The following is a 26,979-nucleotide window of genomic DNA, read 5'->3' as shown; positions in this document are numbered from 1 at the left end:
TTATTGTTATATTTCAAAACATATATAACATTAAGTATTACTGCAAAAGATTGTCATCAATTATAATTTTTTAATACACACTCGCATTAAAAATAACTAACCAAGTAATTTATTACGAATTTATACGATGGTCGAGGCGGATGCAAAATATCGTTCACATTAATATGGTTTGCGTTTATCTGGGTTTCCACTATACAATGTGTTAATATGAAGAGTTTTCTTGATGGGCAACCATGGTCCTTTGGTGAAATTTGGCTTAACCATTTTGCACGATTAGTTTTAAATAGATAATGGTCAGAATATAGAAAAATAAAAGGATTAATTAATAATTTATGGTCGATACAATTTTGGATTTTGTGAATGGGGGAGTTGTTTTGATTAAAAACTGGGAAATTTAACTTTCAAAAGTACATAATATGCACAATTTTATATAGACATTTGTTCAGGTGATTAGTCATCCTGGATAAGTTATTTTAATTATTTAGATAAATCGGCATTATTTTTTAAGTCAAAAAAATACCTATACTTGGGGGAGCTAAATACCTGAATTGAAATATAATATAGTTACTATTACTACATAATATTTACAAGAGTTTGAGAAAAGTTTGGGATCAATCTACTGTCTTACAGAAATAAAATAAATTATTAATAGCGTTGATTTTATAGTAAATAAATTATTTGTAAAAATAGAGGTTGACTTTTTTGAGTCTGTATTAAATACTGTAGAATTTTTATTTTAAGAAGAGTCTGAAAATAGGGTTTTGAATACACAATTATTAATATAAAATCTATATTTATAAATTAAATTTCAAATTAGTTGTTTTCTGTACCATTGTTTAACAATATGACATAATCAGGTATATACGATGTATAAAAAAATTATGAAAAAAAATTTAAAAAATGTATATAATATTTTCTATTTTCTATTTTAAATAAGAATGCAGTCATAAAAAATCTGGGCTGCAATAATGTATGTGTACTAAAGAACCTAGGCCACAATTGTCAATTAGTATGTACCTCAAAAAAATTCGTGCCATGATTAATAAGAAATGTTTTCCTCTGGACGTAATTATAGAAGCCACCATTATGATTATTTTGAGAAATAATGAAACACAATAATAAATTACATAATATCTTTAGGCCACAAGATAAATTATAAATACTAATTGATACATATATAAAGTAATTATAATTGTGTAAACTTAAAAAAATTAAGTTCTTTATATAGATATTATATATACATTATACATGGAAATATTAAATACTTAATTAATCTGATACATTTAAACCTTAATAGTCAATTCTTAATTATAAGAAATCTAGTTTAATTTAAATTTTTTATAGTGTTTATTAAAAAAAAATACAATATTTTTACAAAAGTTGTTCTACAGTATTAAGAAAATTAATATTTAATTTCTTTCAACTAAAATATTTTAATATCATGTAAGCTAATATTTAATTGAACTTACATAATTAATATATTATGTAGCTATATTTTACAAGTGAATTAAAAAAATAAGATAACGATAATATTATGTTATATAAAATGAATATGAAAGGATGATGGTATTTATACATATGGACATATTATAATAATGAAGAATGATATACAAAATGAAAATTGAATAAAAATGAATGAAAAAACAATACATTTTTTAAGTTTTTTGCAAAATACGCAATACAGCTGATAACAGATTTATTAGGTATTTATTTACAATATATTATGTAACTATATAGGTATAGTATTATAACTAATAATATTATTTTAATCTACTTCTAGTTTTCGAAAACTGCCATTTAGTTGATTAAATCCAGCGATCAAATTATGATTAACTTCAGCTTTCGTTTTTCTTGTTATAATACTTTTATCTGATAATAATCTCATATTGTCTAACGCAATTAATTTTTCTCTATTCGCCAGTAATTCTTTTTTCCATAATCCTAAAAATAAGTTGAAATTCAGAATAAGTGAATAATTATATAAGATGTACAGATAGTAATAAGTAATACTAGTAATAGTAATGTGCTTATAATATATAGGTTATATAGCTAAATAAATAATTACTGATCATCTCGGCCATTGGCATTTCACCACCATACTCTTTGGGTAAAACTTTTTTATCAAGGTGTTCGTGTAACTCGGAAAGTGAATTGTACATCTAAAATGTAAATAATAAAATTAGACCTTTTTTTAAAAGGTAACAATTATACTCATACAAATGAAAATATGCTAACATTGTCGATGCAAATAGCCCCCACCTACTGCTTTTTTTTTACAGTTTAGGGAACTTAGATTCATCCACAAATTATTAATATCATATACTTATATAAGTCCCCAAATATATATATTATTTATAAAATAATAACTAGGCAAGTAAATGCCAATTTTTTCATCAATTATTTTAAAATTGAAAAAAAGTAATTTGGATTGCAATCATTATTTAAAATTGTATTTGTGTGGATACCATTACGGTCGATTAGAATTGATGTGTTTTTTGTAGAAAATGTGGTGAGCTGAGAATAATATGATCTGAAATCAGTTTAATACTTTGCAGCTATATATTATGTGCTAGCTGTGTCCTTTACTCCGTTTGCTTAATATATTATATAGAATTATAAAATATAATGCATAAATTAACTCGATGATTTAATGATGTAAATAACAATTTGTATCTGTATGTTGATACCTATAATTGTGTGAGAAGAGGGGGTTGAGATGTGAGGTGCTACGTACAACGTTTCCCATAGTCCCTTAAGATGTGTTGTCTCCGTCGTACAAGTGCGTAGCTTAGTAAATTTTGCGCTCAGCATATCAAGTTTAGCTCCGTTAGTTTAAAATTTAGAATGAATTGACCTATTATAAAAATTAAAGGCAAGATTATTATCTAGGGGACCTCATGAACTACTTATTATATTTTAATTTAAAAGTGAGTTATGAGTATTTTAAAATAGTAAATTGTTTATGTATCTTAAAATACTCATAACTCGCTTTAAAATTAAAATATAATAAAAATCCCATATATCTTGCTCTTAATTTTTATAATACGTCAATTCATTCTACATTTTAAACTAACAGAGCTAAACGTGATCTGCTGAGCGTAAAATTTGGTATGTTACGCACTTGTACGACGGAGACAACACATGCGGGTGTGACGTCCTCTTAAAACAATTTAACTTATTTACACCTATTGTTAACACAAAAATTTTTAGCTGTTTATTTAAGTTTTGTTTTTTCTCAAATTATTATTATGTATTGAACATTATGTTATTGTTAAAGCGATGTAAAATAATTTAGAATGTGCTTTGATCAACCTTCCAATAAAATCAAATACCTACTATACAAATGTAAAAAATCTAAAAATCAAATATTAAATACGAATTTTTATTGGTTGCATACCTTCATTCGTGCATTGAGTTTTGGGCTTATTCTTGTTTGGAAATAATCATAAGCAAACTTGATCGGTGATGGCACGTTCAACAAGTGTATTGCTTTATGTCTCATAGGAATTGATTGCTATAAACAAAAAAGGCAATTGACTTTTTTTACATAAATAACTATACTAAATACTTATAGGTAAAAAGCAAAATTAAAAAAAAATATATTTCATAAATTTAATGCGTTATTAATTTTAATATTTTAACATAATATTATCTATTATAAAACCATTAATGCATATAAACTATAGAAGATCAAAGCGAACACCTGACGGTGTATCAATATAACATTATTATTTCAAAAATGAAAGTAACGGTAAATCCAAAATTGCATTTGAAAATGATTCAATACAATTCAGCTCAATATATATAGGACGTAAATGTGTTCATAAACAAAATTAATAGTGAATACAGATATTAAAATATTTAAAATTAAATGATTACAAAATTAATTATAGGTATATGCTTGTTTATTACTTAAAATAATTAAATAAATTGTATATATTGTGCATAATTGTATAGGTTATCACTCGGGTTATTAAATGAACATAAAAAATGTAAAAGTATAAGTATATAATAATTAAAATAATATACCAAGTATATCAGTATATAAGTAAGACTGTAACCATGTGCAAAATATATAAAAAGCAGATTACAAAATTTTTTATCTGTAATATTTACCTCTCCCCACTTGATGAGAGTGGCGAATTCATTTGGAGCGAATAGAGTTATATACGCTGGAGTTATGGAGTGAAAATCACCAAAGTGGGTGAATCCCACGACCTGATTGACTTCATCATTTAATAATGTCTCATACGTAATTATATGCACAATTCCCAAGTCTCTATTACTATATTTTCGAAGATCAAAGCCTTCTGTAAATAAAGTAAAATAAAATATAAGTACACTAGGTATAATATTTATTGATGGTTTACTTTTAAGAGAGGAAGTGATACATGCTCATAATTCTAGTTTAAAAACCCTATGCGTGTGTAGACTGTGAGGCATTATCTCATCTCACTTGGTATCTCAATTTTTCATCATATTATAATCACAGGATAACTATTTATTTCTAAGCAAACTCTTTAATTATACTATATATAAATAATAAATATATAATATATCAATTATGCACTTAAAAATTGACGAATTATGAATTTTTCTTGAATTAAATTGAATGTTTTGAAACAATGGAAATAGGTACTTCCTGCATTTTAGTGCATACAATTGTTAAGGTTATATTTAATTTTTTTATATATATATATATATAAATAATAATTAGTTTATTTTCTTATACAAATAAAAAATGTACCTATAGGCTATAATAATATTATAGATGTATAGTGTTAAATCACACAAATACAACAATCAATATAGCACCTTTAAGTATCTTTATTACATAGTGGGAATCAAATAATTTTGTCATTGGTGGTAAGGGGAGTGAATGACATTTTGACATGCACTATTTAATCATTATAAACATGGTTTATACTTACTGTTTTAAACCCAGTGGCGCAACCAGAGGAGCGGAAACCGGGTCTGGACTCCCCCCCCCCCCTTGAAATGTAGAATATTATTATTAGTAAAAACATACACTTATTATTTATACAAATTAAGATGGTTTATTTTTTCGGACCCCCTATGAAAAATTTCTGGTTGCGTCAATGTTTAATATCTATAAAAAAGTTCATGTGTAATCTATTCTGTATTCTCTTTACCATCTACCCCGTTTGACTACCGCTGTAATATTACAGTCAAAATACAAATCAAATTAAAAATTAAAATTAAAATAATTAGTGATTGTGTCATAAATATATATAATGTTGTGTTGTTTCCAAAAGTTGAGTTTGGCTCAATCCTGGAAATTTCCGGTAGATCATCGTTAGTGAATAATATCACGTTGCTAAAGTAAATCAGGATAGGATAAAAGGCATACGTACGAGGTACTACACACGAATTATCGATCGTGCTATCACTTATCTACATGTACCAGTGCACCTGCAAGCACGACGCGTGACGGGACTTAATAATCATGATACAAAATATATTTCAAATTGCTATAACTTCAAAATGAAATCCGAGCAATATATTCAAATAATATTGTCCCATCAATCTTAACTCGGTGAAAAAAAAACGGAAATTTGAGCATATGTTTTTTTAATTTCCCTGTTAAATAAGTTGTGTTCTGATACGAAGTATCTACTGGCCAATAGTTCTAACTAGTACCCTACTTATGCGAAATATATTAGTTTAATTTGTTTTATACTTATATTCAATACTACAATGTAGATACATAATAATTGAAATTTTTTTAAATTGTATTGTCTTACTTACTGGCAGTACCAATAATAACTCTCCGACCGTCGCTATCTCTGAAAGGCGATACAAACATGTATCCGGAGTCAATAAGTTCGCTAATAGCTGGAATCAAACAGTCTAGGCCCATGAAGTACATTGGAAATTTTTGTCGAAGATTTAAATATTTAAGCAGCATTTGTTGAGCCATCGGTAAACTAAATTTTTTAGCACGCAAGAATCGTAACAAAAAATTTTCATCTGAAATATTAATCATAATATTTTATATGAATAACCATAAGTACAAAAAACATATAGGTAAATATATTAAAATAAATATTTTTGTATTCTACACGATTAATTGATTATATATATATATATATATATGTATTATGTATATATATATTATATACTACCCAAAACCGTCATTACATAAATCATACAAATTTAAAATTACCATGTTATTATCACTATATTGGGGTCGAGAACTTTTTTTTAATTTTTTTTTTTTAGAAAGGTTGCATAATAATGTAAGTGATTTTATTTCGCATATTTTATCATTACTACTCATTAGTGCATATGTTATGTGATATAATGAGTATATTAGAAAAATTAAAGACATGTTTGGAAATTCTTCGGATTATCAAAATGAGTGATAAATGAGTTTAGACAAAATATAAAAGCACATTAAAATGATGATTGTCAATATAAAATTAATAATTTCAGCTATAACGAAAATCCAATTGATACCGCCGATAAAACCGTATGATCATCTTACGATCACGTATATTTCATATTTGTCCATCATAATTTGATAAGAGATAACCGTAAAAGAAGTTCATTTTAAGTTTTTATTTAATTAACTTTATTAAAATATAATATTTTCATTTCATATAGGTACCTATCTAAATAATATTATCATTTATCACAATTTTTAAAATATTTGTATTTACTTAAAATTTTAATCTCTAGATACTCTAGAGAGTACATACTGTACATTGTATACTTTAAAATAGTCAGATTTACGAATTGAGAGTACCTTCATATTTATTAAATAAACCATTATATATTTCAATTACTTGATTATTTAAATTTTAAACATACATCTTTTGTACTCAAATAAAACAATTAATTCTTAAATAAATATTTAGTGTTCACTTTAGGTTATACTAAATAGGGTGATTAAAATTATGTTCAAGCTTTTGATCGAATATTATAGTAATATTTTAAAATATAACTATTTACCATACCTGTATTAACGTTTTGAACATCCATATTTTTTGATATCCACTGTCGGAACGCCGAAATCGCTTGCTTACGAACACTTTCATTTTCTCGTAACTGAATTAAAGCCACTTCTTGAATATGTTTCGGTAAAGTACAAGAATCGTAGCTTGATGTACACCAGTCATCTGGGGCCATGTAATTTTTTTGACAATCATCATTTACAGTATTGTCAGAAGCTTTTGTCGGTGACATTGCTGAAAACATATTTAAATCCACGTTAATATTATACAGCCATAACTCTTTAAAACATATTTTTTATTCATACTTCAGTACAAGGCCGTATATGAGGTGGAGTTTTGGGGTTCGACCCCCCCCCCTGAAATATTTAATAGTTAATAAATTTAATTTATGTGTTAGTTGGTTTTTTTTAATTACCTAGTTACAGTGAAACTATTATTTAATTTAACCCCCCCCCCTCCTGAAAATTTGTCCCTATTATGGTCTAGCTTCAGTATACTAATTTAAAAGTCCAAAAAGGATTATGCTATAATATTAAACATATTTTTTTTTAATTTATTAAATTTTATTTGTTTCAACAAAATCTTTGTTTTTATAATCTTAAAAAATATTATTAAAAGTACATAATATACGTATAATATTATGCAAACACTATATGAATATATGTATTTTGAACGCTTTGTAACATTGTTAAAATTGAAAACTAATTAAGTCTGTATAATTTAGTTGAATTTTCAATTCTATTATTTTTAGAAATTATGCTAGAAAAATAATACTCAATACCAAAGTTTTGTAAGTATTCTTGTTCTTTACATATGTTACGTTTTGTTAATTTTATACTGAAGGAATTCGAATGCTTCAAATTCCAATACCAAAACAAAAAATAAAAAACATTAATGTCACGCGTAAACACAAATAATATAACTATTTATTTACAAAACAAAGATAATTAGTAAAAAACAAAAATATCCGTAGGTCATCATTAACAACATATAGATAAATAAATAATATTATGTTTCCTCGTGAAAATAATTTATCAGTTCGCTGGTATAATGTTTACACAAATTTATAAAAAAAAACTATATTCTACAATTTAAGATCTAAATTATATAGATAGTAGTAGTAGTAGTATACGCACCTGTTATTGTCAAACGATTTATAGAAAATAAATTATTATAACTGTTATAAGAAACACAAAAATCAATGTCTGTGTAGTATTAAAAACACTTTCTCTTGCGATGTCCCAGTACTAAATATTTCTTATATTGTTCAACAGAATGTATATTATTCTAAAGATGTTTTCGCATGCTAAAACAACTAAGAGTACATCCATATTCCTACCTAGTGCCAATGTATTGTAATATAATTGCCCCTACTTATTCAATGAAATAGCAGTGGCGTGTTTGAGTAATTGTTTTTTGTCGAAAAAAATATTTACCTCACAACAAAACCATATAACCTACCTATTTATTGGCATTTACACTTTTAAAAGTTATGTAAATATTATAGTGACTGGGATAAAATAGTTATACTTCCTTCCTACGTTTCGTGATTCTTTTAACGTCAAACACTCAGTACTCACTATCTCGAAAAGTATTAACATTGATTTTATAATATACTATAAAATATTATAATAAGTAGTATAAATGGTATATTATAAAATCAATGGTACTAATGAGAAATTTGTGTTTCCTGTTAGAAAAATCATCATGTTAAGTTAAACAATAAGCCAATAACATATAATTTCGATGCCACTTTATCAATTCGAGTTATTTACTTTATCATTTATTCAGTCTTATAAAGTTATAACTCAGTATTATTCATATATTATATTAAGAAAGATTTTAGATTTTGAGCGGAATGTATTGATTTTATCAAGATGTGTGTGGTTTTTTTTGTGTCTGTCATCACGTTTTGGGACAGTAAAAATGCTTCCATTTTCGACTTCAGTACCTTGTTAGACCAGAAAGTGAATCTAGTTGGTAATTTGGGGAATTTTTTTCTAAATAATCGGGATAAACAAACTAAAAATTAAGGAAAAAACGGGAATTTTTACGCACAATCAGTTTTCGACAAAACGATTTTGGTTTTTGATGTAACTTTAAAACAAATGACAATAGATACATTACATTTTCACCAAATGTTCATATAAGTAAATTTTATCCACCATGTAATTTTAAAAATATTTCGACTTAAGTTTAACTATTTTTAGGCATATGCAATTTTCCGATCATTGTTAGTTTTTTTAAATTAATATCGATAAAAATTTATTTGTTTGGTAGAAAAGCTTGAAAATTTAATACAAGGCTCCTAACATATTGTTACAATAGTTTTTGACATTTTTTTTGTTTTATTTAATTATTTTGATTAGGTATATCATACTATTGCTGACTATTAGTCAATCATTAGTTAATCATTCATGGATTTCTTCATTGGTGTATACTCAAAAGAATAATAGTTTAGAATTTAAAACAACCTTACTTACATAATTTAATTTAATAATATTTTTTTTTATCAACTGCAGAAATCGTCAAATAAATATTAATATACTGTTAAATAAAGAATAATATCAATTTATACTTTTTATAGAATAACTGTATAATCATTTATGTTACATAACCAATAGCAAGTCCTAATGAAGAAGTAAGTTAATATAAAACTATATAGGTACATATTTGATGAGTTTCTTTTTATATTATTTCAAGGACATAAGTCATTTTTAATATTATACCTACCCATTATTTACCAAACAATTGTTCAAAATAGAAACGATTTTTCCGTAACTCGTAACTCGTAAATGGTAATAGTATAAATATCAGTGGCGCAACTAGGGGAAGATTTTTGGGGTTGTGAACGGGAGGCCCCCTCATACCCGAAATGTTTTTAAAAGTTAAATATTTCAAATTGAAGACTCTTTTTGTTAGTTTATTTTTATATGAATAACCCCTCCCGAAAATAGATCTTAGTTGCGCTACTAAGTATAATGACGCAAAGTAAAAGTCTTCATTTATGAATTAATCATAAGAACTGATTTTATATTTCAATAATTTTATGTAAAAGTAATAATTATTCACAGATTACCATAACGTAATGTTTAATTATTGAATTCAATTTTAAATTAATATAAATAATAACATTATACTTGGGTAAACCAACCTAAACCGGGTACACATTATCCACTAACCGACTAACCCACTCCAATTACTCATATGATAATTTGTATCATAATATATTCATAATTACACATTTTATTTTAATTATTATTTTTTTTGCTATGTTTTGGTTCAGATTAGTGAGTAAATATTACATTTTTTGTATTTTTGAAATTCATTTTTACATTATAAATAAATATCTACACAGGGTCTTTTGAAACGACAGTGAATTTCCCAATAAAATATTTAAATTAAGTAATAATTACCAAGGTTTATGATTGAAGTCATATAGTTTAGAAGAATTTAATATCATGCCAATTTTGTATATTAATTTCAAAAGGGGAAATTTGTAGGTTAACATTTAAAATTCAATTGAGAGTTTATATTTTTGAAATGTGATTGATATTCAGACATCCAGATTAAATGATAATGCATATTACCTTTCATCAATGAATAATGATTAAAGAATCTATTAAACATTTGAATTTCTAAAATGTCATCAATGAATAATAATAATAATAAATATTATGTACGTTTGTGCTTTTGTTATACGTCGATGCATTGTTATACAGCCTAAATAATCTGTATATGCTATCTAACTATCTACAGTAGGTAACAAAACGCATAACTGGTATCTTAATCTAATTGTATATTACATATATGAGAGAACATTATTTTATTAATGATAAAAAAACAACTCATTGGCCATTACATTATACTTAGTACCTGATTGTAAATTATACCTACTGGGCCAGTAGTACTGTGACTACTATTTATAATCAATACTTCCATTGAAACAGTTTGTATTATCTCTTCTTAATATTATCTTACATAATATTAATTATTTATTAATTATATTTCTAAAAACATAAATCCTGCAATAGTAAAATATTTAGATGATTAAATATTTTACAACATTAATGTACAAATTATGCTATACAAAATACAAAAATATCCATGCATATATATGCAAATAATAAACGTAGGTACCTACATACATTTTTTGAATCAACTTAATATCATATATATTACATTTCTAAACACTACAAAAATAAAAAAGTGATTTCAAAAACTTGCATATCACGTCTAGGCTTTGTTGACGGTGAATTTCAACATATCTAATGCATGTTGATGCATTTAAAATCAAATAAATGCATTAGTATATGATCTAAGAATATGATGTACTATCATTATCTTTTAAAAATATCAGTACATAATATATATATAATAATAATAAGCGAACCATCAATAGGTATATGCATAGTGAATTAAATTTATTGTTTTCAAAACACCAATCTGAGCAACAACATAAAGTATTTTAAGTCACTTACAATTTTAATATAACTGTAAAAAATGTATGATATTATAATAACGTTTATTATACATTATTCTTTAAACTAAAATATAATTCAAATAATACCAAAAGAGTAATGACTGATGAATAAGTACAATGGTGTTGTCTATTCTTCAATTTTTATATGTAATAACCTCGAGTATAGTATTATCGTAATTAATATTTTCCAGCTTTGCGTGATCAATAAATAGAAAACTCGTTTTATCTTAAACATTGAGTAACTTCATGACAGATAGCAATGAACTGATAGTTATTTAAAGAGCATATTACTTATAAGTGCACGCGAATACTTTCGATTTAGACTACCTACATCAATAAGTGAAAGGACTATAGTAACGTAGAAACAAATTTATACTATAAAATGTTTAACATTTTATGGTAAATTTTAAATATATATTATAGTTCTGAATTGATTTATTTAACAATACCCGTCAAGCAAAATATTAATTGTTTTTCGTAATAATTTGTTTTTACATATATTTAGCCTGCAGGTGAATATCGAATACTGGTTAGCGAATGGTGGTGGTTGTATCTTATATTGTTTAGTAATAACCGGATGAGATATTCGTTAAATATATCAAAATAGTTATTAACCTAACCCAGTCTTTTAATCCTGTCAAATGTAAATTAGCAAAATTCTAAACAAGTCATTATTTATAATTATCTACAATTTACTCCATTGTTGAAAAAATGACAAAATAATTGTTTTATTTGTTTTATACTAAAAATTATGAAGCGTAAACAACTACTTATTCTAATGGTGTGTTTTTTTAGATACCGAATCTAAAAAAAATTCAAAACAACAAAACCGTATCGACTATAATAGATTGCAAGATAATTAATTAATAAAAAGCTTTAAAAAAAAAATTCAACGCATTACAATAATTGTATAAGAACTGATTATTAAATTATATAATGTGTTTAATATAGAACTTAAAATAATTTAACTTATTACCAACGTAACAATATTATTTGAAAAGTATGACATTAAATAGTTATCTAATATCTACTTACTTGACATATAGTTAATATAATATAATAATACTTAATACCAACGTTTAAAAGAGTATATGAACCGTAAATAGTAAATTACTCTATTATTATGTACATTGAACATGCTACAAATATTTACAATTAAAAAAAATAAATATCCAAAACAGAAATAATATTTTAATTTTGATTCCAGAACTAGAAACAGATTTCTATTTTCCATACCACTTAGATAACTACCTATCTTGTATGATTTAAAAAAAACAACGAAAATACTACAAAATCCTATAAAATCCTAACTCAACTAGCTATTGACTAGTAACTATTATTTGTTTAAAATCAAGTTTAAATTTATTATCTTGTTAAAAATATTACTTAACATAATATAATATCTATAACGGAACTATAAAGTAAAAAATTACCCTAATAGGTACATGATGCCTAAGTACAAGGATATTAACTAGTAGGTTACTACCTATATTATGTAATAGTAATAAGCACACTTTTGTCACATTATAGATAGTTATTTAAATATTACAATAATTTTATTCGGATATTTCTCATTTGACATTGATTCAATGTGATTTGATAAACATTTAGTTTTAAACAAGATTCTAAATAGTTGTTGAGAAATCATTCACAAATCCCACGTTTATTCTGTCTTTGTTTGTTTTAAATGTAGAAAAACCACTATAATATCTCCGTAATGTCTATTATAAGTTGTAACGATATACTAGTTTAAATTATAGTATGTATTATACAAGTAGTAGTATCTATCATCTATTGACTATTTAAGTAGTTATTAAGGTTGAGGACCGATTTTAATCGTTGATATCAATATCAAGAACAAAATAATAAAATGGTAATGACAGTATTATTTATAACAATTTTTAAGAAAGACTAAATATAATTCTAACATTTCCTAGCTCCCAAAATTCCAATACAGGGTTACATCGTATAATGCATAGTCAACCGACATGTTGCCCTGATATGTACCGTTAATATCGATAATACTTACCTATAGAGTATAGAAACAACTTACAACTTAATACAAATATATTTAGTTTTTGCAATCCATTTATATTACAGATTCATAACGGTGATTTAATATAAAAAAATTATAACAGACATATTATTGAAACAGCTAAATAAATTTAAATTATGTTCTATGGCCACTGTTGAAAAAATTGGGCGGAGACTTTAACACCGGAACACGTATAACTATTACATGTAATGGAGGATATAAATAATATTTTTTGGTATAGCTAGAACTGATACATTATTAACTGCCTATGGCAGATTATGTCCTCTCGCTTCCTTAACACGAACGTCGAGTTTAATTATATACCTAATATTCAATTAGTTAAACTATCAATTAAATATCAATTTCAGTTATTATATTTTATTTATTATGATACGTAATATACTTACTTTATTAATATATAGGTATATTAACATGAATTCAAACACAATTATTTTTTTTTAATATTTAATATATCGGTATAATACAATAAATTCTTTAAATAATTATTTCTATTTATGTTTATATATATTACCTTTTAAAAAATAAAATTATATAGAGTGATTCACCAAGCATGCCCATCCTCATTTTTCTTAACTAATACATTTATTCAAATTCTTTACGTACTACGCAAATAGTGTCCTTTTGTGATACAAACTTCATCTTTTCAGCTTTTAAAGTAACCCCCCCCCCTTTTATTGCAAATTATTTACCTATTGGATGATTTTTTTTTTTTGAAAATATTGATGTACCCAATTCAAAATTCGAATAAGTAGTTTCTTAGTATTTAAAGCATTTGTACTAAATATAATAGTCCTTAAAAATGGTTTTACAAAAATATAAAATAGATGCAACATACTATTGGGCCATTTACCTACTACAAATATTAATGTTGATAAATTAATATAAGTGGTTAAAATTTTCTGATCATCATATCTCCCATACCTTACCTAATAAACCCATTTCCGTTTTTATCCTTAGAACTTTAAGTTAAAAAAAACAAGTTAAACTAGTCGTACGAATTAAAATTCTGATATGTCAAAGTTTTTAAAAAAATTATCCGTAAAATAATTTACAATTTAAAAGGGAGTTTTCGTTTGGATAAAAAAATGTTGTATCTCCACAGAACTCTCCTTAAGTAGTACGAAAAATCTCAAGAAATTAAAAATATGGTATTTAAGTATATTTATAAGTTCAAATAATCAGATTTGAAATGATTGTATTATTGAAGAAAAAAGGGGGTGAGCATACTTGGTGAATCACCGTGTACACAAAGCATTATGCACCAATATTGCTACTCGGGAACCTATCCTGAATGTTTCTGGTAATACCTAGACAAAACCGGCACGCCCAAGATTTGTAAAATGTAAAACATAAGAAATTAATACTACGATATAGATACCGGATTAAAGAGGTGGTATATAACCAATTACATAATATTTCATCTGGAGAAAGGTTTAAAATCATCATACATACGAGTAGACAATAAACTTAAAAACAATCATACAGCAGATATAGTGACAATGTAAAAACTAGAGAAAATGAAAAAAAATAATTATATGTTTCACAAATGGCATTTACAACTATACAATTTTTTTATTGTTCACTTAAGATATTCACATCCGGTTAGTAATAAATTAAACACGTATATTTTAATTTTTCCTAGTAATCAAAACAAACAAAATATGTATCATTGTTCATAATAATGATGTAATATTATGTCTAATTATTTTATAGATATCTTTTTTTACAAACCATGTTTGATTGACATCTTTACGAATATTATTACTATTTTTAAATTTCTTGTAACTGTTATTTTATTAAAATCTGAAATTATTTTATGTAGGAGACTCATCGATTCTACCTACTCAGGTATTGTTTTAAAACAACCTATCGATTTTATCAACCACGCATTTTCGCTTGTGGTCATTCTGGTTACTTCTCAGCTATATATTAATTAATTAAAAGAACACATCTGTCATCTGCGTTAAACTTAGTTATTTACTCCAGATATATTTTTTCATGTACATTATACGATGCCGTATTATCCGATACTTCCCCAACTATGCCAATAAATCGAAAAACCCACAATATTAGAATATTATCATTAAAACACTTATTTATTGATAACATGTTTTTATTAAATAACGATAACATTTGAAGAACCACTTTCCGTCTTTTCTTATTTCTTATATACATTCATACCTTAACCTAGTTTTCTATGTTGATATAATACCTACATAAAACTGTAGTTAGCCTACAAATATTTACTGGCTAAGAATTTAACGATAAGTTCAGTTCTTTATTAACTGCAGTGGTGGATTCAGAGGAGAGGCACAGAGACACGTGGCCCTCTGTCGATTTTCTAAAGACAATTTTTATGTAACTACAATAGTATCATATAATTGAAAAATTTAGTCAATAAGAATAATACTACCAACCGTTAGTTATTATAATCATTATTTGTACTCAAACTGATAAAACAGGATTTATAGCTGAATAAGTGTCTTGATATCTATTTAAAATTATAACCATTAGCTATTAATTAGAATTATACAATTTATATTTGTGCCCCCTTCCCCCTATACACATCTTATGCATATCACAACAACAAACATACATACATACCTAATCGTGTGTAAAATACTATAGTATATTACATAATTACTTAAAATATTATTATTAAATACAATAAATCATAACTAAATATTCAATGTATATTTTATCATGTGAATATTCCCTATTTTATTAATTTTTAGAACGTTTCTGTTCTCATTAAATTGGATTTTCAGTTGATAAAATATGTTGGCTATATAAAATATACACATAATAATTAAATTGTATAATCATTAGGTACTCGTATTACAATATTATCAATACCGTCAACAATGTAAATTTAAAATCAATTGATAAAAGTACAATTTATAATTTTTATTCGAGAAAATTATATATTCAGATATTCCTGCATTTAATTTTCTTAGTCCGTCTGGCTATCAATTTTTTTTTGTTATGAAAAATGGAAGCTCGATCATGAGATAGACACCTAAGTATTAAATTTACAAAGTTAAATTGGCAGAGTCAAAATTTAAGGGTAAATTAACGGCCTTAAAAAAAATCTGAAAATATTTCTTTCTATTAAACTTCACTACATAACAATAATCGTTATTAAAATAACGTATCGTCTTTACTTTCATATTTTTAACGTACATCAGTAGAACCGCCATAATGATTCTTTTCCTTGTCTATACTGGTCTACAGACAACAGTAAAAATCAAACTTAAATAGTTATTATGAAACCCATATGCCTTATGTTTTATAAAGCTATGCCTATACGAAGAACTAATAGTACTTAATTGTTATATAGTTTGTTGTCCACTATTGATAATTAACAAATACTGAGTAAGATTAACAAAATACTGAATAATACCACGATTTTCAATAATTCTATAATATTTTTAAGCTAACCATAAGTAACAACAAATTTTTCATACTTTTTTCATCATACAAATTATTACGTGATTGTAATTAATGTGAGTGTACGTATAATACACTTATATATATATATATATATATATATATATATATATATATATAATGTAAATACATATAAAGAGTAAAATATACATTGATTGATATTGAATTGTATAATTATCTGAATTATCTACCAACTCAATAAATCCATTTAAGATTTAATTGTTATGTAAAACTTGTTTACCTATTTTACTATTTAGTATTTTACTATTTTGCAAATATGCAGATCATAATTTCATATATTTCATAAAAAAAATCACTTCTATTTTGATTTTTAATATTTTTAAAATACCAATACTAAACTTACATTCAAAAATTGCTAAAATTAATGTTGGTATGGTTATTATTATTTAAAGTTTAATCTATAGGGTAATTTATTAAAAATATATTTAAGTTGCTGTATCTTATGAAGTCAGAGGGATTACAAGTTTACGTTAAAATTTCGATTTGTATCGATTGATACATATATTTTACTTTAAATTCTTTTTATAATTTGTTATACTTATAGTTATATTAGTTCAACTAGTTATATGCAAGTTACATGCAATGATAATAATATTATGATAAAGGTTTTTTTTTTAAATATGTACATCAAATACAAAAATTAAAATTTTTTTGGTACTTAATAATTAAAATAAACTTATTTAATTAAGCATCAAGTTTTGGAAAAAATTATTAAGAATTCTATTGAAATATTATTAATAATGTTATGATGAATTCCTCTATTATTTAATTTTAAAATTTCAAAAAAAAAATGTTAGCAATATTTTTGAAACATTTAACTAGACACTAATCATGTATAAGGTAATTTCTTAGTTTATTGTTTTTTTAAATTTTCTATTAAACGAATAAAATATTATTTGCACATCCAACTTCCATGTTATTTACATATTTTTCCATATTACAATACGTATGTAAATTATAATAGTATAAGTATTTCCAATATAGGTGTATTATAAACTTGTATGCCATTTACTCTTCAGTGTTCACTACTTCGATTGGGAAGTGATCGCAGACCAAAATAAAAATGTTATTACTTTATATTTATAACAATTAATTTATTGTGGTAGGTTGATTAATACGTTAAGTCTTTTTTGTTATATATAATTAAAAATCATTTAAAATTCAATATTTTGTATAAAACAACTGCAACACATTTTTTAATAAAATATTTTGTTGGTAAATAAGATGTATACCTATTACCTATGTGTAAGAGATAATCTTTGACATCGTACCTATATATTCTTATTTCACAATTTGGCTTCAACGATTTATGTCTAAAAGATAAGTTAATAAGTATGTATATATGAGTTTACTACATTATATTATGTACAAGACAAGTGAAAAGCATCAGTGCGTTTTTTATTTTAGAGAAAACTTGTTTTAATTTTGCAAATGTAGGTCATGTGGCGTTTTATATAATAATAAGATGACCAACATCACGACCCCCGCAACTAAAGTAATGCAATAGGATTATAAAAGCCAATAATTTTAAAAATCTTTGTTTGATATAAGTATATAACTATACAATTTATAAGTATCAGTTATCTTACAAATCAAAATGAAAATTTAAAATCATCATTTAAGTCAAATGACATACTATGATCAAAGATTTAAATATTATTTTATGTTAATTTCAAAATAAAGTTTTAGTATTTATAAGCTTGTTCGCTTAGTTAGTTAACGACGATTCGACTGTTATTTTTGTGTAACCCATGTCGACTTCATCATTTTTAAAATAAACCAATAATTTGTCATTACAAATTATTTTGAGTTAGAAAATCATAAAAATTTTATTTTCCTACCTATAAGATTTGAAAATTTAACACAAGATTCCTCTTAAATTTTCCTACGTTTAACATATAAAAAAAAGTTAGACTAATTTTTCCAATGCAATAGGCATTGGATATTCTGTTAACTAACAAATTATTCTCATATAATACATTTTTATTTTGTCATTTTTCAAAAAAAAATAACTGTAGGTATTTGATATTTTCATCAAATTATTCTGTTATCATTTTCTATACATGATTATGTTTTCAATATATTTTAACTCTTTTTGAGCTATTTATAAACATTTGAAATTTGAAATTTATTCAGTTTTTATTCTATAAATGCCAGTCAAAGTGTTCAATAAATATCGATAAAATAATATTAGCTGGGTCAAAAAGCTTGAAAATTTAATACAAGGTTCCTTATAGTTAGTTAAATGATTAGCTGATAAGTGTTTAAAATTAAATTGTTAAGGGTTAAAAATGTAAAACAAGTATCCTCACTCATTGTTACAATAATAGTTCAAAAATATTAATAATACACATAGGTAAGATTTTTTATAAGAATTTTAAGTTCAAATTTGGACGAAATTACGAAATAAAAACCAAGAATAACTCTAAAAAAAATTTTTTGTTATTTTTTTTGCCATATTATTCGTGGGTATATACAACTTTTGAAGTACATATTATTATATTTTATGCACATAATGACATTTTCAAATGTATTTATTTTTTATTTATTTATTTATTTATTTATTTTTTTGTAATCTATGGGTACTATCCTTGGCACTATTTTACTAACGCCTTATAGTAAAATAAATTACTTTAATTACAATAATATCATCAAATATATATTTTAGAGATATTATAGGCCGATGCTCAACAGACCATCTTTGCTCAAAATCGCTTTTCGTATACAATGATTTTATATAATTGAATTCAAATTCAACACATCTATTATTGTGAATCTCTAGAAACTTAATGTACCTACAGCAGTGAGCATTACACATTTGCCCGGTTTTAAGCTAGATATAGACTACAGAATGAGTTTATATTAAATTTAATTTGTTTGATCTGTTTATATTCCGAAAATCATAAATTACAATTATAATTGACCAACTATAAAAATAAAATAACTCTATGGTTGCACTTAAGATGACGTATCCATCGTACTACTTTAAATGGTACAGCTCGTAAAACTTTTCGTGTTGGCTAATTATATTGCATAACCAAGTAACGCATTCATTTTTTAATACGAGTAACTAAATTTTAAATATAAATGTACAGTCATATTTTTGAGAAATAAATTATAAAATATACACTCCTACACATCACAATCCTATATTTATGATCAAAATAATATTTTTTATGGATAACTTTCACTCAAATGATATTCACTATTAATATTATTTATTTAATTCAACAATATACATCGATTAAATAAAGTCTTATAAACATTTTCATTATTTATCAGAATACGCAATCGGAATTTGGCATTATTCTGAGGAATGAAAATTATTCAAAATCAATATATATACCTACTATGAATTACGATTGTATTTTCTCGGTTTATGAGTTGTGAAAATAAACCACATCCTCTGCTCTTGCATCCCTGATTACCTTTCTCCAAAATAAATTCTATTTCGTTTAACGTCCCACTTTATTTATATAACTTTAACACACATGCATTTAAGGATAGACAAATGAATTATAAATTAGATAAATATTTCTATGGATATTATATTATTATGGAATGATATATTATCAACTATAACGATTCTGAATCGTTAATCGTCGATTCCACGACGGCGGCAGTATCTTATCATATAAATGGTATATTGCCATATTCGAATCTATTTTACTTTCAATTTATACAGAAAAGATATATTCTGCTTAAATATTTATAAATTATTGTAATAATCAGCAGATAACACTGATTTTGGACTCTCTTAATTTAACCTACCCTAAACCATCTTAACAATTTAATACATTTGATATATATATATATTATTAGATACTATAACATTATGATTTGATAATTATATTAAAACTCAATATCAAAAGTTCAAAAATATAATAAATTACAATAATTCATCAGCTTAATTATTCATTGTTTATATTAAAATAAAACAAAATAGCGATTTAATAAATTACAGTGTTAGAACGAAATTTCAAGTAGATGGATACAAAATAAAAAATATATGCATATGCGAAGTAGTTAATTAATAAAGGTTCATAAAGTCACAATACTAAATTCTAAATACAATTATCTAAGATATACTATAACTTTCAGTTTATATATTTATAGTTAGGTATCTTTGTGTTGAGAATTTGAAAAAATGTGTATATAATATTTACCAAACTAGTAATTAGGTAGTATCATCAATTAAGTTCTAATAGTTTAAAACATTTATGCAAAAAAAAAGTTTTTTTTATTTGAACGCGCACAATAATATTTAGTTGTTATCAACATTTATCGATGTATATATAATTTTGCAAACAATTCGTCGTAGACTTATATAGATGTTTGTGAATTTTTTCTATATAAAAATGGGTTAATATATTATTTAAAATAACGTTCATATTTTTGTGTTAGGTAAGTACTTATATATTACGAATATTAACAGTGACGATACCATTAATATTCTATTCAAACGACACCGGGCAGTTGATGACTTAAAAAAAAAAAACATAGTTATGTGACTTACCGAATACTTTAAGAGTGTTGTACTGTTGTTTGATGATCTCGGTGGTGATCCGCTGGCTCAACGGCGACGACAACTATAGTCAGCGGCGGTACTATCAGAACGAACAAACACCTGTAGAGTATGATCGCAGACTTCATGTCAACGGATTCTGGAATAATATTACAGCGCAGCGTGTTCTCAAACGGGTCTAGGTCAACTTGATACGAGTGGTGTGTACTGTGTCACATGTATAAGTAAACCGCATGAAAACCGGTACAGTTCTTTGTGCATAATATTTTGCTTGGGACAAGTTTCATGCTACAGGACTTCAAGGCTAATAGGTACCTACACATTGCACAATATTCGCGTTTATGTTGTTATGGAGTTATTTTATTTATTAAAATGCATATAGGTAGTATTACCCAATTGAAAATTAAGAGAGATGGCCGTCTGCTCGGGAAATCGGAGAAGGAATAACATACGCTGCAAGTGATGAATATATTTTAAGGATGGGGGTGGGGTCTTAGGGGTCAGTTGCTCTGGGTGCCAAATTCTTAGTCCAATCACAGGGCGCCGACGCTTCGAGGTTTTAAGTACATAATACCGCGCGAGTTACTGAGTATAATAATATCAGTGATGAATTTTTACTTTTACTGTATTAATCATTTTACAATTAAACATGACGTACCACCTATTGATAAAATATTTATGAATATCAAATAAAATGTGAATAGTGAATGTCAAAAGTAAAATGTTGGCTCCATGCGCTATATTAGCGTCCCTAAGACAACTACAAAAAAAGGTAAACATATTAACGTATCACAGTATAATATTATATCAATGTATTATTGTTCATCGCATAACAATATGTCTAACATATTATGTAATTATCGTTGATAACAATGACAGATATAAATTAATAAAAGAATGGACTTTTAAAAGAGAGGACTTTAAATCTTATTTTAAGATAAATATAAAGAATGAGACTTAATATGTAGAAATGTTGTTTCCTCTTGTAATCATACTGTACAATAAATTATAAAATATTACAGATATCTGGTAGCGGCAGTATAAACATGACTTAGATGATCTTTATATAACATATTATAAGATTTTTAAATAGTAATAATAATAATATACATAAGATATGCGATGTTTGGCTACAACTCGTTTGCGCACATTTACCTTTTTACAACTCGTTTGCGCAAAAATACACAACTCGATTGCGCACATATATTTTGGCTACCTGTGACAAAAATCCCTATTATCAGAACTCGTTTGCGCACACATTTTCCTTCTCACTTTAACAGGCTTAAGACTGTCTGTTTCAAACTTTTAAGCAGGCGTGATTAAAAATGTATGTGTGTGCGTGTGTATGATGTGTGTTATATAAATCGTTATAACATCATTAGTCAATATAAAAATATAAATAAATAATAATAAATAATATAAAATATAAATACAAAAATATACTACAATTAATATGAATAAGTATCGTTGTAATTATTATTATTTCAAATTAAATTTGTATGATGGAATTTATTTCCAATATTTTTGATATAAGTTAAGCGGTCGATAGTTTTATTTTTATATTTATTCCACATATCTTGTAAGTATTCTTCTTTATGTACAGTTTCCTTTCTTTTATAATTCATTACATTGTTTTTTATTGAGTTAATTTTTAAATCTGTTTCACTTTGAATTTCCATGAGTATATCTATGACTTGATGTATGTGTGGATGTGGTGTATAAAATTGGCTATTATAATGTTTATGGAAACTTTCTGCGTTATTCGTCGTTAAACGTATTGCGCAAACGAGTGATCTATTTTCAGGTAAACGACTGATTTCGTCGTGCGCAAGCGAGTCGTCGATTTTCAGGTAAAAAATTTTGAATGTGCGCAAACGAATTGCAGTGGCGATGTTTATACTATAAAACTACCTACTTACTGAAATAAACATTTTGAAATATAAGATATGTTTCTTTCGAAATAATTTTATACTTTTTTAATACACCACAACTCATAAAATACAAATTTATGTCGTATACATTATAACAAGTTATTAGACTAACTATTTACAAGTTTCGTAAACATTTTAAAATTTAAAACAATAAATATGACATGTTGCATTTTAAAAGTATCTAGAATTTCGTGAGTGGTAAAGTAGTTTTGGGGTGTACTTTTTTATCATTAAGTATAGGCACTTGAATGTAGGTACTTTATTTGAATTCGCGAGAATACTTCCAGTTTATCCATGTTTTTTGTAATGTTTGTAAACATTGTGATTTTTACCTTCCAGAGTGCAAATAAGATTCAATTAGACAACCGCCGGAAACCTCTATCAATATTTAAAATTAAGTCAAATTATTTTCTACAGTAAAAACTAAAGTGTTTTCAGACACAAAAAATAATTCACTCGCCGTTGTGACTAAACATAATCACTTCACTTAGAATTAAAAATTTACGAAAAATATAATTTATTTTAATCAATGATATTATTATAATAGGCAGCTAATATCAAATTGTATAGTTTTATAAGTTTATTCATCACATGAGAAACTAGTGGAAATACACAGTAATAAATTATTTCATTACTACAATAAAAATGAAAAACTTTATGCCTATAATGTATAATACTACATATTAAACCTAACTTTTTAAGCTCTGAACGCGAATTATATTAAATATACCTACCTATACTTATATTACATACTTGGATGTAAAATATATGACGTACCTATTCTATTATACAACATTTTTAAGCCAGTTTACATCAATCGAATTACTACTAAATATTTAAATACGTAAGACTGATGTGCTAAAAATGTGTATTGTCTATTATATGACGTTTAAAACAGCTTTCACCAAAAATAACCAGTATCTACATTTTGTTCAATAATTCTTAAGCAATTGTTTACATTGCACTTTTGTAGCGACACAATAACGGGTAGATTTTCTATATAATTTTATTCGATTTAATTAACTTATTGGTCAACCATTTGAAATAAATAACCTAAACCAATCATAATTTGAAATGCTATGTAAAGTTGCGGGAAACGTAGTAATAAGAGCCTTGATGTTTATCTACAAAACGTGTCCAATCAACGCACACGATCAACTTCGAAATAACGATTCGTATGTAAAGCCGTATTTCAAGTTTGGCCAGGCATTACATAATAATAGGACAACGATTTCATTTGACGCAAAATAAGAATACTACCCACCTGGAAAATCTCGTTGAATTGAATAGGTATAATAATACAATTATTGTACGATACTATAATAATTATAAATTATATCGTCATTAAATAACGAGTCGATCAAGTGGCGGGTTCACGGGGATGTATAGGGTATACCACTCTCACCAGAGACGCTTTTCTATTCGAAACTTAGCCATGATAGTAATTACTTATAATTATATAATAATTTTACGATACCAACATGTTACATTAATAGTTTTAATAATATCAAGCCGGTGATGACCATTGTTTCAAATATATTATGACATATTTTGCAACAAAATTGAAAAATGTGTGTACAATTTATCTTTAATATCACTCAAATGCATATAATAATGCATTTTTTTAAAATAAATGTGTATCCATAATCTTCATTTTGGTTACACAAATTGCGTACCAAGTAGGTAAACGAACCTGTTTGAACGAAATGCCATTCGATGCAATACGTATTACTTTTCACTAAACATTTTTTTTTGTATTGTTGCCTATTGGTATCTAAATTGATTTTTAACTTTATAAATGTTTTTTTATTTTGTAACAAAATAAAATAAATAATAAATTAAATATAGTTATCAATTATTATTATATGGCAACTAGTTTTTAATGGTTTGTACTTCAATAAATATTTTCGATCAAAAATATAATAGACTATACAACTATCCCAATCGATAAGTAACTATGGATTGCAAATAAGACACTTTATTATAAGATATCTAGCATGATCTAATCATGCGTTAAGACATTGGAATTGTTATAATTTTTTTTTAAATGTAATCAAACACTTAGGCATTTAAAGAAATCGATCACGAAAAAACTAAAATAGGTATATGTCATTTCCTTCATTAATAATTTACGAGGATCTTGAAAAGGCAATACACAATGCTGTTAATAGAATATGACAAAAAAATGAAATATTTTTTTCTAGACTCACTCGATGTTGGAGATTTTTTTAAATACAACATACAATTACAAAGTTCAAAATTTAATATTTCCTACAATGTTAGTTAAAGTTCAAGCTCAGAAAGTACCACTAACGCTTGCTAATATTTTCATTAGAATTTTTTTTTTTTTTTTCGATTCTTAGAATCTTGTATAATAATATACAATTGTATAAAACTTGCTTTTAGATATTGTTTTTTATAATCTTGAATTATAGTTGGTACCTAATAATAACCTAAAGGTAGTATACTATGTTTTATGTTTTGTTTTGTGTGAAAATATGTTAATCAAAATTAAGTGGAGGTATCACGACATAATATTGAAATATCTTAGCCTTTAAATGATCATTGACAAAATATTTTGTTACTTTAGTGAAAAACTCAGTCGTCTACACTGCAGATTATAATATTATAATGTATTATTTAATATTATCTAACTTCCACAGCTCAAGGACGTACAATCAAAAATCCACATTATAAGGTATTTTATTTCTACTGTTTAGTCGTAAATGTTTTATATACTAATAATTATGATGTAATTGCGTACTTCCATGACGAATATATCAATATCAGCCAGGTATAAAAAACTTGGGAGACTTTATCTGTGTGAAAGTTACCCAATAGAAGAGGCTTAACTGCAGATTAATTAGCTAATTAACACATTTTTTTAAATTGACTAATAAATAATTTTGAGTTGGCTTACTTATGAAATTAGGTATACACTTATAATAATTAAGAATAATATTCGCTGCCTCAGCCATCCATCTTAAATCATCATAATTCCTCATACAATTATTGTTATATTAATTTTCTACTTAAAATAATGAAACAATTCGGCACCTATAAACTATAGCGACAAATTTGTGTATTACAATAAATTGCTGAATATTTAAAATAAAATAACGTACATAAAATATAGAAAATCAATTACTCACAATACCTATATATTCAAAGTAGTCGAAGTGGCTCAATTAAGTGGAGAATGCTCTTGATTTATATAAAGCTACCATATTTGGCCTAATAATAGCTTCACCTTGGGGGGAAGTGCAGGTGTGCTAAAATCCTGTATAACTTTATTTGTAATACAATTTTGTATATTTTTGATTTTTAGTTTGGTGTCTTATTTGTTATTTAGTTATATTTTTGCATATATAACTATATGTTTATATAGTATATAACTTCCTAAGTACATATATATATTTAAATATATTTTGAATTTAAATCATAACAAATATTAAACATATAGTGTATAAATGTTATAATATACATGACGTATATTATGCTTAAAAGTATTTATGTAGATGTAGGTAACTTATAAA

The 26,979-nt window shown here is 25.4% G+C and overlaps 1 protein-coding gene across 2 annotated transcripts; it reads right to left on the bottom strand.

Moving 5' to 3' along the window:
- Positions 1–773: 773 nt before the first annotated feature.
- On the bottom strand, positions 774–21,735 carry Cralbp (Cellular retinaldehyde binding protein). Of its 2 annotated transcripts, none has more exons than XM_089219898.1 (7): positions 21,504–21,735; positions 6,981–7,211; positions 5,770–5,991; positions 4,117–4,310; positions 3,398–3,514; positions 2,066–2,159; positions 774–1,941 (listed from the first exon to the last, which is right to left on the bottom strand). In XM_089219898.1, the coding sequence occupies exons 2-7, from the start codon at positions 7,207–7,209 to the stop codon at positions 1,766–1,768; spliced, it is 1,032 nt and encodes a 343-aa protein (XP_089076024.1). In that variant the 5' UTR covers positions 7,210–7,211; positions 21,504–21,735; the 3' UTR covers positions 774–1,765. The 2 variants fall into 2 exon arrangements, with proteins under 2 accessions (XP_089076024.1, XP_089076025.1); XM_089219899.1 differs by lacking the exon at positions 21,504–21,735 and adding an exon at positions 8,114–8,227.
- Positions 21,736–26,979: the final 5,244 nt, after the last annotated feature.

The sequence above is a fragment of the Diuraphis noxia genome, unplaced genomic scaffold (genome assembly GCF_037042655.1).
Source record: "Diuraphis noxia isolate RWA-SAM2 unplaced genomic scaffold, SU_Dnox_SAM2 contig0002, whole genome shotgun sequence".
NCBI classification, from domain to species: domain Eukaryota; kingdom Metazoa; phylum Arthropoda; class Insecta; order Hemiptera; family Aphididae; genus Diuraphis; species Diuraphis noxia.
Note: the sequence above shows the minus strand (reverse complement) of the source record. Positions and strands in the feature narration are given on the sequence as shown.